General features: G+C 35.7%; 2 protein-coding genes across 2 annotated transcripts; both read right to left on the bottom strand.

Moving 5' to 3' along the window:
* Positions 1-19: 19 nt before the first annotated feature.
* Positions 20-4,426, bottom strand: Tsp_03069 (selenide, water dikinase). Its single transcript, XM_003379359.1, has 8 exons — positions 4,421-4,426; positions 3,794-3,943; positions 3,492-3,732; positions 3,213-3,412; positions 2,947-3,102; positions 664-873; positions 504-572; positions 20-121 (listed from the first exon to the last, which is right to left on the bottom strand). The coding sequence occupies exons 1-8, from the start codon at positions 4,424-4,426 to the stop codon at positions 20-22; spliced, it is 1,134 nt and encodes a 377-aa protein (XP_003379407.1).
* Positions 4,427-6,354: 1,928 nt separating this feature from the next.
* On the bottom strand, positions 6,355-15,359 carry Tsp_03068 (forkhead box protein P1). The gene is made up of 13 exons (XM_003379358.1): positions 15,293-15,359; positions 14,330-14,461; positions 13,370-13,501; positions 12,776-13,068; positions 12,473-12,595; positions 11,652-11,748; positions 11,130-11,560; positions 10,921-11,049; positions 10,440-10,859; positions 9,064-9,165; positions 8,449-8,878; positions 7,692-7,787; positions 6,355-6,461 (listed from the first exon to the last, which is right to left on the bottom strand). The coding sequence occupies exons 1-13, from the start codon at positions 15,357-15,359 to the stop codon at positions 6,355-6,357; spliced, it is 2,559 nt and encodes an 852-aa protein (XP_003379406.1).

Below are 15,359 nucleotides of genomic sequence, written 5' to 3'. Positions count from 1 at the left end.
CTTATAACTACGCCCACCTCTATCTATCATCTTTCAATTTTTTTCTCTTTTTCATCTGTTTCTTCTTGGTTTGCAATTCATTTTCTGCTGATGTACAATAATCAGTCATATTATATTCTAGCTGAAAAATAATTATTCTTTTTCTTCTTTACAAAAATTCAGCTCTTCCTGTTTTCTTTTACACTTACACTATCAGAATCGGCAAAGTAACGGAGTTGCTTGTTCGCTCTGTGCTACCATGATTTTGTACCCGTTGAAAGGAAATCGTTTTTCATGTTTTTGCATTGAATATCAAAATTATGAAAAGAATCGACATCAGTTATTGAATATGCATATGAACAAACCTCATGCATGATCCAGAAGAAACCGTTTAATCGTAAAGCGTAATGTATGATCAGTGGCTACTCAAAAATGAAGCCATTTGCTATTATTATTATTACACTACGGTTTCATTTTTCTTTTTTAGCAGCTTGTCCCACTTTGCTTTTCATCGTACCACGTACCTTCTTCATACGATTTTTACGCTCTTTACGCTGTTTACGGCCTGTGCGCTCCCGTGTGAGCAAACCTTTCTAAAAATCGGTTGTTGACCGTTCAAAATCAAAAAACAGCTTAACGAATGAAAAACAGACAAGTTGCTCAATTATGATTTATAAAAATTACCCTGACTAATCGATGTTTGGGTTCGAATTTTTTTGCATAATCCAGAGCGTCATAAATCAACGCAAAACCGGATGACCTGCCACCACCATAGCAAGTTCGAAAGCCGAAACAAAATACAACATCCGGCGTAGTTTTGTACGACTTTGCAAGCATTTCACAAAGGGTAGCTTTTGAAACTCCATCTTTATTTGGATGAATAACATCGACAATCTGTAAAATCAAATATTACTGAAACAATTAGTGGATAAAAAAATAGAAAACTAGACAATTTCACCATCTGCTTGCGACAAAGCAAACGATTGGTCATCAATTTACGAGTACGCACTGTAATTGTACTATCCTGAAATATTTTAAAATAGCTCGTTCATTTAAGATTAAAAAATTTAAATTTTAAATAAGCTTTAATAAATAAATAATAATTAAGCTCATTCAAAATTCAACAAAACAAGAATTCAATCTTGCTTTCACAATACTTACAGTATATAAATACACGAATCAAACATGTTAAAGTGAGGGAGATTAAAACAACAAACGAAAAATACTTTAAGTTTAAATTTAAATACAATAAATTAATTATACCCAATATTAACCCAATTACCCAATATTAAAATATAAAACTAAAGAAATGGCAAAACAAAAAATATACTTTACCGTAAGCACCATTTTTCCGTTCAAATGCTATCTTTCGAATGCCGTATTGGAGGATCTACAGAAAATTATTTCAAATTAGTTTAATATTCAAATATTAATATAAAGTTCAACATTATCAGTGTTCATACAATTTAATTTACTTTAAAATCAAAAAATAAACATTACCATGGATTTATGAAATATTATGAACAAACACCCTGTCCTTGCTTACAAACTGCCGCTCTGTAAGTGCAAAAAAACCTAACTATATGAAAATATTTCCATAAAATTAAGCTATTATAAACTAAACTAAACTTAACACACACAGCATTCGTACAAACAACAACACTGCAACAATTCAACACTGAAATAAATCCACTTCGATTCTATTACAGAACACAATTCTTCCTATCATTCTGCATTACATCAAAAATGATGTACATCATTTTTTATTTTCAAGATATCGGAGAACTTAAGAAAGGTCATGTATTCACTACGACTAACTACAAACAAATGCGACTTCTGCAATCGCGTTTCTGTTGAACATTACATGAAAAACAAGAACAACTTAAACGCTGCATAGCTTCAACAAAACCCGTTGCCTGATAACATTTAGTTTCACAGTTTGAAATTCAAAATTGGAAACATGCTCAGTAATTATCAAAATAAAAGACTAAAAACTAAAAACAAAAATAAATATTAAACAATAATAATGACCAGAGATTATACAAGCAAGGCAAACTAGCAACTGACACACGAGTTAGTCATAACGTTCGTAAAAGGCTCGCCAACTCAAAAACAACAAATCAATTAACCACCATGGCGCACAATTACTCGTGTAAGTTATAAACAATGATTTAAAATTTATTAAAAGTAAAGAATAAGCACAAACATTACCTGCAAATATCTCAATTGCCTAAGAACTTCCAACTACACAGCGATACTGTAAACATAATGATTATAAAGTAGCAATAAATTTGATAGGAAAATAACAGTTTTCTCCTTGTTTTTTAAATAATAAAATTGGCCTTGCATAAATATTTACATTTTGTAATATTGTATGAATTTTAAAAGTAAATAGATCGAATCAACTAAAAATTGCTTTTTGATCTACGTTTCAGTGCAATTTGATTGGATTTCAAGAAAGAATGAAATAATTATCCATTTTATTTCACAGTGATGACTTTGAACATTGAATTTGCATTAATATATATTTTTAGTTAAAGGATATTAATTTTAAAAGCACTTCCATTTAAACTACTGTTGCATACGTTTGAATTAGCTTTTCTCTCATGTAAAACAATATGCAGTCTTTGAAATAAAAAGTTACTTCTTCAGTAAGAAAGATTTTATTACGCAACAAGTAAGAAAGTGTTACATTTTCCAATTACAAAAATGAAAATAAGTCTATCAAAATCCACAAACCACGTTAAATTATAATGATGTTAGAGCATTTGCAGTTATAATTTTCAACATTTACCAATAATAAAAACAGAACTCGAAAAACAAAATAAAACCTTTTTCAAACATAATCAGAAAATGATCAGAACTGTTTGCCATCATCGGCATATTCACGGCTTGAGAACAGCTTTAGTGAGTATGCGTCAAAAACAACATCTGCTTATTTTCTCAAATTCAGTCAGGTAAAGGTACCTCAAAAAGTGCACAGTTTTCACTCAAACGAGCAACATTCTCTCCTTTTTCAACATGTCCAACAATCCATGCGGGCTGATGTTCTATGCGTTCAATTTCATTGCAAAATTGAACCGCTTCATCGGGAGCCATTGCGATCAGCAATCCGCCTAAACTCTAACAGTATAAATTTCAAAATAAATGCATTCAGCAATTGACTTGCCTGACGTCTCCGGAGACAATCCATTCAGCAGCCGTTGCCAACCGGCAATTTTGGCTACTTCTACCATTCGATACAAAAAAGGTAATTTATCAATAACAATGGTGACTGGCTTTTTCTGAATCTTCGCCAAATTGTTCGCATGACCAACAATTCCAAATCCTGTTATGTCCGTAGCACCATGAGCATTGTACTTGTGCATCAATTTCGCTGCTACAATATGCCCAGATTTGATAAGAACATGCGCAAAAGAAATGAATGAACAAACTGAAAACGTTACCTGTTCGGTTCAGTCTTATCATCGATTTCACTGAATAATCGTGCACTTTTTGCACAGACTCCTCACTGATCACATGTCGTATGCTGTTGAATTTTGAATGCTCCAAGTCGAGCCAATTTTTAACGTTCACCATCAATTGAGTGCCGAGTGGTTTGGTCAACACAAGCACATCGCCTGGACAGAGGTTGTACGGCATAATTATGTTTTCTGGAGGGCAAACAGCCGTTGCTACGCCACCGATCGTAATCCAAGGATTCAAAACCGACTGGCCACCTTCCACTTGCGTTTCAGCTTCCTGGGCACAATCCTAAAACAATACAATACAGTAAAATGATTTTAAAAAATCAAAAAAAAAATACTGAGCTCACATTAAAACCTTTCATCATCAGCGGTATGACAACGTCACGTTCACGTTCGGACATCTTATTAGAGACTGATAACAACATCAGCATGTTATCGCAGTCAGTAACACCCATTGCATACAAGTCACTCAAAGTGTTGGCGCAAGCAATTTTTCCCTAAAAATATAATAAAGACAAATGCTGGCCGTAATCAAAACCGACACTACCATTGCATATGGATCATCGATAAGAGGATAAAAAAAATCAGTAGTTTGCACTAATAACAATTTGCCACCCTGAATTGGCAAAACACAGCTATCCATCCCGATACCTGAAAAACTAAAGCGTCAAAAGCTGTTGTCCAACGGTGATCAACATGTTACTAACCAATGCGCAGATCTGTTTGATTAGAAGATGAACTGTTTCTTTTTGATTCAAAACCACAACTATTGAGCAAATCAGTAAGCACTTTTTGAGGCACCTTGCACCCTCATCCCCGCAATTCAGAAAACTGAGTTAGTCGAAATGTAGGATCCAATCCATGCGCCACTGGATCAAAATGGTGCTGCGGTGGGTTGTCCATCGCGTTCGCAAAGTATCGCGAATTGATTCCTTGAACTTTGCTAAGATGAGATTTCACACCACAATACAAACCACCATCAATGGAATTATGAATCCTGGAAAAAGAAACACATTGACGTATGCAATAATACTTTTGCATACGGAACATTACGTTAATCTCATTATCACGTGATGGGCTACATTGTTGAGAACCTTATTTTCAATTTACATTTATTTACTGTAGTAAGATAGCTACTTATGACTATTTTAAACATATTGTTCATTTATTTACTGCGTATAAATGAAATGTGTAGAGTATTTTTTTCAAAAAAATGCTTTACTCCACCAGCATTACATTTGTAACATTCTGGGTTACTGTAGACTTTTGTCGGTCATTCATGGGAGGCATATCACTGGTCTTTAACGTTTATTCACAAACAGATACGAACACTAACAACACAAGCGAACGACACACTTTCACTCACACTGACAAAGCGCCACGATCGCGCTATATATACATATATATAGGAAAATGTTTGCACCACTAGATAGACGCCATTCTCCTTTTAAATCGGCAAACGTAATTATCATTATTGAATTGTTTTTTTCTACGTTGCTACTTAGTTCCTTTCGATCTTGACTTCCTTTTAAGTGTTAACGCAACTGTACCCGTTACACATTTTTTATCGTTTTTCTCACATCGAAAGAATAAAATGTGTAAGCGACGAAGCTTACGTAAAATTAATAGTGCATATTGTAAACTCTCAAGCGGGGAAAGTCAAGCTGTCGGTTTCATTCATCCAAATATGGTCACGTAAGCATATCGCTCGTGTGACTTGTAAGGTTACGTCAAACGGAGAGCAGTCGCAAAATAGGAATGCATATTTAGGAATAGAAATTAATGAGTAATTGCTACTAGTGCACATGATTACATGAATACAAACGATCAAACAAGACGGCAGTATTCATAGTTACAGTATCCTATTATCAAGTTCAAATATTTCTAACGCTTTTTTCAGAAAATGTACAGTATTCCAAAAGAATGCGCAGGATGAATTTTACATAAATTACTGTAGATGTTCCTACTTTTTGTTCCACTTATCTGTTGCAAATAGGAATTGCGATTCATTTAAAAAAATAAAATAAATGAATAAAATTTCTGATTGAATCAACCAACTATTATGCTAAAAAGCAAAACTTCTCTTTTTTATCTGTCTGCCTGTCTGTCCACGGAAATACAGTGATCAGCTGAGAAAGAAATATAGAAAAAATAAATTAAAAGCAAACAATAATGATGAAATAGTGTGTCACTGTGGCATGACATCTGAAACCTGCTCGTAGTCGGCTTCGACCGGTCCGGCTAATTTTAAACTTGACTTAATTAATGGTCATGTCGAGCAAAATCAGATCCGTTTACTCGTTGTATACAAAACGCGCCCATTAACGAAGCGAACAAATTAAGCCAAACAATTTCTACAAACTGCTTCTTTCTGATCTTGATTTGAAACTTCAACATTTTCAAAAGTGATGACTTTGTGGTTGTTGCCACAGATTTTGATATAGACTGCATCTCTACAGTTCATCAATTTGACAATAATAAAGAAAACAAATTGAAACTGATATTAATTTCAGTTTTCTAATGAATGCCATTCTCGTTTATACTTATCTCTTCAGTGGTTGGTTATTGTTGGATATTTGCTTACAACACTGCGGTGTTGTGGTCTGAATGCGTTGCACCCAGCAAACTGGAGTAAGCAAAATCCACATCTGGAAAAGAAATAATCAGTTGTGAATTCGTTACCAGTATTTATTAACAGAAATATGGAATGGGATCAGTGAATTTCTTTCAATTAAAAACTGTAATAGTGTTCAGCTTCATCAGGATACAAAATCACAGGCAATTAACAACCGGGTAGAAAAGTCGACAAGAAAGTTTTCACCTTTGTTGTGCATTCAGAAGCGTTTTCAGCGAACATATCAGATAACCTAGAAAATGAACACGACATACACTGATTTTTGCCATAAAATTACAATTCAACAAAACAATTGCAATATTTAGCAAACAGTAGTGTTAACCAAATTAGGGATGGATCGGTGACGAATTCACCACTTACATGCTTCTTCCTCTTTTGGTCTGAGTGTAAAAAATCTGTTCCATATTATTCAAAACAACAAAAACGAATACAGTTAGTCCACACTATGAGCTCTTTCATTTCTTGTTCCTTTTGTTCTCTTAATTCTACTGTACAATTTCTGATCAGATTTTACAAATTACATATCAATCAAATCGAACATTCACAATCTCTTTACTAGATGCTAATCTAATATACCATATTCAAAAAAGTTATCGATATTCATACATTTCATCTGTATTGCTTTTACATAAAGAAACAAAACAACAATAACGTGAGACAAATTCAAATGGAAAACAAAACAAAAGAAGTTACGTGTAATAAATTGATGATGATGATACTGTCGTTGAACCCTGTGTGTGTAAAAGCAAGCAAACACTGCAATGCTGTGGTGAACAGTGCATTCTTTTTACTGGTAAGGTAACAGGTAGTCAGTCAGTTTCGCTTATCAAATTCTATAATTGGCATAACAAAACATGCCAATGCAGATATGAGAAATAGCAATCCACTCGCTTTCTTTCAGTACGGTCGTTCTCAACCGAACAGTTAACAAGAAAGAAAACGTAAAATTGATTAATAAATAACGACAGTACATATGACAGTGAAAGTGACAAAAGAATGCTAAGAGAGGATGAAATGTAGTGAATGAATGAATGAATGAATATATAAATAAATATGTATGTATATGTGTATAGATGATAATATATATACTTTTGCTTATTTGAGAAGAGAAGAAAAAGCAAAAGATACAATGATGACGATAACAAAAATAAAATAAAAAAGCAGCTATTACCGGCTGCGGATGATATATATAAAAAGTATACCATGGGACAGTAATTAAACAAACAAATAAACAAATAAATGAATAAATATACTTATATGTGTATATGTATATTCATATAAATAAGAGAAGAGGAGAGAGAGAGAGAGAGAGGAGAACAGATGATTACTTTCTTTTCCATGAATTTTTTTCAAGGGACAAAAAGTGACCCGAAGTGACGAGCGCAACCGTATATAACACGCACAAAATGGACAAAAATTATCGCATACAACAACAGTTGCAACAGTGACAAGACCCGAAGTGAATGAACGCGTCCTGTTGAACAGCTTAAAATTAGCAGCAAAACAACAAAGAAAAGAGAGAGAAAAAAAACAAGGAACGTTACAAGTTAGAATTGCTTGCACGCTGATTCAGGCAGCGGCAGAAAAATAAATTAAAAAAATCCACTTACACAATGATAAAGATGCAAAACAACATTTACGGGACAAAATATGACAAAGCTTGGAAAAGTCGAATACTGTATAAGAAGAAAACATGGCGTTGAAAACTGTAATAATGATAATTTTGCAACAGTTATTGTCATTATTACAACAACAACAACAACAACAAGCAAAATTCACCAGAGTCTGAGAACAGAACATGCAACTCTGGCAATGCATTTTGTGATATAAAAAGAATGATACTTATCAAATATTGGAAAAAAAGAAGAAAAAAAGAGGTTGAAAATGAAATAGAAAGAGGAAACAAGAAATTTAAATACCACAATATTGAAACCTCAACAAACAATCTGATGATGGATGAAAACCGAAATGACAAATAATGATGCTAACTAGATAAAATACTCATAGGATTGCTTTTCAGTTTGCAAAAGAAAAGTCTCACTTTTTTTGAAAGTATAATAAAAAAAATAAACAAGCTATGTGGATACAGAAAAAAAACAGAAGAAAAAAATTGACCGCCTCAACAAAATGCACTTTGTTGATGGTGCTGTTGCTGTTGCTGTTGCTGCTGTTGTTGCTGTTGCTGTTGTTGTTGTTGTTGCTGCTGCTGCTGCTGCTGCTGTGATTGCAGTTGCAGTTGTTGTTGCTGTTGTTGTTGTTGTTGTTGATTTAGCAGCAGTAGTTGCTGCTGTTGTTGTTCAATGTCAATTCTTGATAAATTTTGGCCAGCGATTGACAACGGCAAAACGTTATCATTGCAAAGTGTACTGTCATCCTCTTCTTCAGTATCTTCAATATCATCTTCTTCGTCGTCATCCAATCCAAGCTTGTGATCCGCATTTGTGATCAAATTCGAGTCGACGCACAAATTCTGACCATTGGAATTAAGAACTACATCCTCATCCATGTCGACCATGAATTCTCGGTCGGCGTCATTTTCCAAACTTGCCACGGCCGCGCTGACCACGTTATCCTCCTGCTCGTCGATCGTTCCATCGTCAAATGGGGAATCATTTTCCGCTTTCACATTCTCCAAACTGTACGGCGAACCGCGTTCACTTGGACACCAAAAACGTAACGACAAACGTTGATTACGACGTTTGTAAAATTCCACCTCATCAACCGACCAAAACGCCCCTTTCACATTCTCCACACGAATGAAGCACTTGTGCAAGCTCAAATTGTGTCTCACGGCATTCTAATTAACAAGCAATATGAAAAACCAAATCGAAATTAAAATATCAATTTAGCAATCATCCCAAATAATAACACCGTCCCTTCTTTTATTGCTTATTTATTTCCGACAAACAATGCATCCATCATTTATTTACTTGTTTGATCTGAAATTTAGCTATTGTTAATAAAAATTCATAGAAAACAAACCTTCCACGTAGCCGCGTTGCGACGAAAATATGAAAACGTGTCCTGAAACCAATTGTAAATCTCGTTCAAAGTCAGCTGTCGTTCTTTTGACTCCAAAATTGCCTAAACAAAAATGAATAAAATAAAAATTCAATCAATCCAAAAGCATAATATATTCTTCTTTCATAAATAAAAATTCTTCGACCAAAAGATGCAACGCTAAATAAACGAAAATGAAAAAACATTACTCTCTCAAATAAATCAAATTTCATTACTTCCTAAAAGCATGACGCATCGACGCAGTGACGACAGAGATTCAAAACTGACACATTCGAAAGCAACGTTTATTAAGCAGAGCATTCATTAAACGGATAATATAAATCAACTATGAGCGCAGTTTCGCGTCAATATTCATGCCTCAGTTTAACATTTTTTTTTCATCAATACTTTTTGTAGTATAACAGAAATCGTTCAGAGAGTTTCAGAGTTAAAAAAATGCCAACAGACAAGGCAATAATTAATGGGAAAGGAAGAAGGCAAAAACAATGGCAACATTTGCAAAATGAAGCCTTGAATGTAGCCAAAATTCCCCTCCCTCCTTCGAAATTCATCTGCTTTTTATTCACTTTCACCTCAATAACAGACTCCAAACTGAAATCAAAGCACAGTTTGAAGCACAAGTTCGATTAAACAAACACCTACCTCTCTCTACACACAATGATAAACTCTTGTTTTGGAATTTTAATTTTTTTCCTCTTATTCTTTCCCACATTCCACTGAACTATTTTTCTGCATGTTTGTTTCCTAACTTTTTCATTCTATTTGAACAATTTTGAAAACGAGAAACGAAAAGCCAAAATTACACGCTGTGTGAACAACAAACTTAACCCGTATACTACTTACCAATACGACGATGAAAATAGAGAAGAATATTTAAAAAAAAAACTTGCTTTTTGTATTCATTCTTTGAAAATCCTAATCGGTATAGAAAAACAAGAAGCAGCATGGAATATGAAAATAAAATTTCAGTCACACCTTCTCTCTAATTATTTGGAAAATTAATGATCAGCACTTCTTGAAAATATGAATAAAGGGCACAAGTGAACGGGGTGAAATTTAGACGACAACCCGTAAGGGCGGTTTCCTTCTCAAGCTGTCCTTGCCCGCAAAAATACACCCCATTCTTCGACTATAAATAGCTAACAAGTTTGTCGTTTTCGATACAATGACAGTGACGACAACTCATAATAATAAAGCCAGAGGCAAAAAGTAACCGAGTATGGATTGTAAAAGTACTCAGATAGAAAGATAGAAAATTAATTATCCTATGCGTATTTTTTAATTATCACTGGGTGGGGTTCGTATATTATATTAAAATGAGAAAAAAACAAAAATACCTGGCGAATCAATGTCGCGTAAGTGTACGGCGGACGCACATCGTGCGTACTGTAAAAATCTCGATTTCGAGCTAGATCGACACTAATGGACAGCATGCTTTTGTCGGACAATCGCCGCCGGACACTGACCGGCTGATTTGACGATGCCAAAGCGCTGTAAGCAGGCGAACTGTTGGTGTTCAACGAGTGCATACTGCTTGCACAGCCGGTAGCAGCGTCGATGGCCGACGTGCCGACCATGGTCGGAAACGACACATTGGTCAACGGCGTGGATGGAGGAAGCAACGACTGCAGCGTCGGCTGGGAATGGCATGTCGAGCGCTGCTGTTGCTGTTGTTGCACTGTTGGTGAGCTAGTGCTCACCGGCTCTTCCGACGAGTCAGCCTGTTCAGTTGCAATTAACAGGCGATCAGCAGATGCCTGTATTTATTTTCTTGTAAATCAAAATTCAAATAAAATGAACCCAAGCTAACTAAATTACCGTTTCCTGAGTGGGGAGGCCGTTGCTTGTCGTCGTCGTGTCTGGCGACTGCTTCATATGTAAGTGATGCATCATCGCCTGCAAACGGTGACGCTCTTTGTTCAACTGTGTCTCGAGTTGATCCACAACCTTAATTTGAAAAACAAAACTTCAAATGAATTTACAAACGACATTATGCATACATGTAGCATACAATCGGTGAAAATTACCTGCATTTGGACCCGACATTGTGCCGCGCTGCGGTCGTCCAATGTATGTGCCGAGTTCAAGTGTTGAATGAAAGCCAAATAAGAAGCGCAAGGCTTTTCGCATGACGGCCAAGCGCACAAGCCATGCTGATAGAGCGGATGAAACGATGCGGCTTGTTGCTGATTCAGTCCCGGCGGTGAAGGTAAACTTGGATCCGTGCCGGCGCCGAACCAACCGTTCGCGAATGCAGCTGCCGCGGCTACCGCTGCCGCCGACGGAGAAAATGTAGATGAACCTTTGCCTCCGTTGGTGTTACCAGCAACGCCGTTGCTATTGACATTAGACGTTTTGGCTCCCGCTGATGACGACGCTCCTAAGTTGCCGTTGAAAGCTGCACCAGAAGCTGACATCGGCATCATAGCCAAATACTGCCACAGTCGTTGTATATCACCTAAATAAAATGACAATAAATTAGATTAAAATGCAAAACTTCTACCAATTTAAAGCAAATAAGTAGAGAAGAAAAAACAAATTTTGCTTACCTGTTCCCAGACCCTGTTGCATCATGTAATGACGCTGTTGCAATTGGATTTGTTGCATCAACTGATTCTGCTCAGCGCCGAGTTGCTGCAGTTGAAGCTGCAACTGGAAAACATTTCAACGTTAGTAAATAACAGCAACAGCAGCAGCAGCAGCAACAACAACAACAACAACAACAACAACATTACCATTATTATTATGGTTATCATTATTACATGTTGATCACATTTGTTAGAAAAAAGATGAAATAAAACTAAAAATCTTGTTAGAAAGCAAATGAATTTCAAAATTAATAATGTATTCTTAGAAAAACGAACTATTACTCTTCATTGAACATATTCACTTTTAAGCAAGAACAAGAACAACAACAACAACAACAATAAAATTAAGCACAAACAAATTGTAAACAACTGCATATCATTATATAGTTGAATATCACTTAAAATACCATACTGAAATATAAATTAGACAATACTGTTTCCAATTCTGAAAAAAGGAGAGAATGTAGAACATTAAAAAATGGACACAAGCGATGCAATTTAATGCACCGCAAAATGAAAACATCTAAAGAAAAATTCTTGCAGAGTAGCTCTAATCGACAGCAATGGTCGACAGCCGCTCTCATCACCATTGTTTAAAAGATAAAAATAAAATTAGAAAGTTTTTAAAGCTCAACTCAGCTAAATGCTCAGTGATTGATCAGCTCAAATGCGGTGCTCAAATGGTTGTTGTTGTTGTTGATTTTCCAATTTTTTTATTATCACTCGCTAATTTCAAATAATAATAATAATTTATGCATTTATGCAAAATATAAATTAATCACCTGTCTAAATAATTTTTTATCCTTGCAATGGCTCAACGGCTGAATAATCTGAGACTGATGAACTAAATTCAGTTGCAGTCGTTCCTGTAAAGCCAACAGCTGACTGCGCATCAAATCGCCCAACTAAAAAAAACAAATACTCAATTATATACACAACAGCATCGCATAGCATAGCACGACACAACACAACAATACAACAGCAACAACAACAACAACAACAAAGCTGTTGATGTTGGTCATGCGAAGTAAGTTATAAGTGCGTTGAAAATGCGGTGGCGCTGATGTTGCCAGATCAACATATACCTGCTGTTGTTGAAAGAAAAAGCTGTGCTGCTGTTGTTGCATCAACTGCTGCAACGACCCCTGTGGAAGCACCGGACTGGAAGCTAGCACGGATGCAGCCGCTAAACTGGCCGGTAGCAGAGAAGTTGTGACTACAGTTGATGTGGGCGTTAGAGCTGTGCTAGAGCTGCTGGATGCCGATGAGAACTTCAGTGAGGAAGCAAGCAGTGACGTTCGACATGAAATTACAGGTGCCGAGTTCCGTCCCAATGATGACGATGACTCAGTCACTTCTGATTTTCCAGATAACAACTCTTTAATAGTATGATTATTATTATTATTATTATTATTATTATTACTACTACTGTCTCCAGTGCTACTAGTGATAGTAGTATTACTACTAACTACTACTACTACTACTGCTATTGCTTCTGCTGCTTTTACTACTTTTACTACCACTACTACTACTACTACTGCTACTGCTACTCTGCTATTACTTACTGGCAATGCGGCTATTATTATTACTGTTGTTGTTTATCAAAGTTCTGGAAATATTCGCAGTAGGTGCTTCAGCCTCTGCTGTTTGTTGCTCATCTGGACCAAATTCCTTATTACCGCTAACCGGCGGCTTGAGTTCTTCTTCTTTAGCGTGGGCGCTCTTCGACCCCAGCTCGGCCGCCTCACTTAAAGCTTCTCGGGCAATCTTAAAATACGATGAAAATAGAATTAATTTGAAAGTAAGCAGCACTGTAATTGTAACTGTAGCGAATTTATTTAAAATTATAACTATTGTAATTTGTGGGAAAATAATATAAAATGAAATGTCAATACCAGATCATAATGCAGTTGATATGAAATGCAGAGCGGGTGCGGTTTCCGCCTGGCAGAATCATCATATATCCCAAGGAACTTTACTTGTTATATAAACTCCCAATCGGAGTATATCATACATTCACCCATTTGATTTCCCTGCATTTATCAAGGCACATAATTTGTAGAATATATTATTTGTAAAGATTAAAAAAGAAGATGGAACACATTTTCTTAACTGTTATCGTTGCTGTTCTGCGCTAGTTGTGTTATGTTGTCAAACAAAGCAAGTAGAGAAATATCATTATCGTTATTAATACAATAAATATGGCTAGCAATTTTTCTTTCACTTTCACTGTCATACATTTCTCCCTGCTACTCTACTACTGGGTGTGTTGTCTCACGTGGAGGAGGAGAGTAGAAAATTTTCAGCCTTTTTTTTCCCTGTTACCCCTCATCATTGCTATAAGGAAAAGAAGAAGAAGAATCCAACAGTGTGTGTGTGTGTATGTGTGAATAGAAGAAAAATACAAAGCAGAAAACCATTGTTGAATTGGTGGAAAAAGACAAACGCCCAGCTGCAGCCCTGCTGTGCATGATGACAGAGAAAATGCTGACAACCAGTCAGTTGACAATGTCGAACTACATTTTAGCGAAGAAAGAGTAAAAGACAAGCGCATTTGGGTCAAACATAGACCGACGATCGCCATCACCCCCCCCACCCTCCGAGACCATCTTTTTTGCAAATCATCAGGGGTTAAGCACCGCCGGTTGGAACGACGAGGGTCGACAAATTTGTAACCAATTCGACTATGCATTGAAAATGCCTGTCACCGTCACCGTCACCACCACCATCCACCAGATGTGTTTGATATTTAAAAAAAATACCAGTTACCCCTGAGAAAATTGAAAAGCTAACTTAAAAAAAATACTGACAACAATAACAACTGTTTATTTTTCATTTCACTTTTTCCGAAACGACAATAGCTAATCACATACATCTACTTCAGTTTAATTAAATACGGTTATAACTGGCGACAACTATATTCAGATGTTGATCTGAACAGAATAATAATAATAATAAGCTGGTGAATTTATTATTCACACAAAAACTATTATTAATAGTACATAACAAATATCCTCATCACAGAGTTGAATTTTCAAGCTGTTTTCAAAAATTCTAAAGAAGAAAAGAAAGCTATTCTGTGATAGCTAGCTAACTAGCCACAACACACATAAACTCACTCACACGCACACAAACGTGCTCACTAGCACAAACAAATATGAAGGAAAATAAAACAAACTGGTGAGGTGAATTATGACAACAGGTTTATATGAACGAAATAAATAATTTAAATATGACAAAACAAAATTGGAACCTTCAACTTTCACAGACGATACTGTTGTTGATGATGGGTGGTGATGAGGACAATATTAGCAGCAACGATAATGGGCGGAGAATAATGAAAATTTTACATTTCTCGTACAATGACAAATTAAAGAAGAATCGAAAGAGAAGAAAAAAATGGTTTCGGTATTAAAATTTCAACACGTCCGTCAAGCATGTTACTCTTGAATTTAACCACAAAATGAGGAAGAAAAGAGAGAAAAAAACAATGCAATGATGAAATAAATGAATTCCCTCTACCCCTCCCCTGCCGTGTGGTCCAGCAACACAACAAATCAACAAACACCGAGCAAGCGGCACAGATATAATTATTGACTTACTGTAATGCGTTGCATAACTCAGTGTAAATTTGAGCAAAGTAGTGTACGGTGCATTTAAATTGAACAT

Source organism: Trichinella spiralis (genome assembly GCF_000181795.1).
Source record: "Trichinella spiralis strain ISS 195 chromosome Unknown Scfld2, whole genome shotgun sequence".
NCBI lineage: Eukaryota > Metazoa > Nematoda > Enoplea > Trichinellida > Trichinellidae > Trichinella > Trichinella spiralis.
The sequence above is the reverse complement of the archived record's forward strand: the minus strand, read 5'-3'. Positions and strand labels throughout refer to the sequence as shown.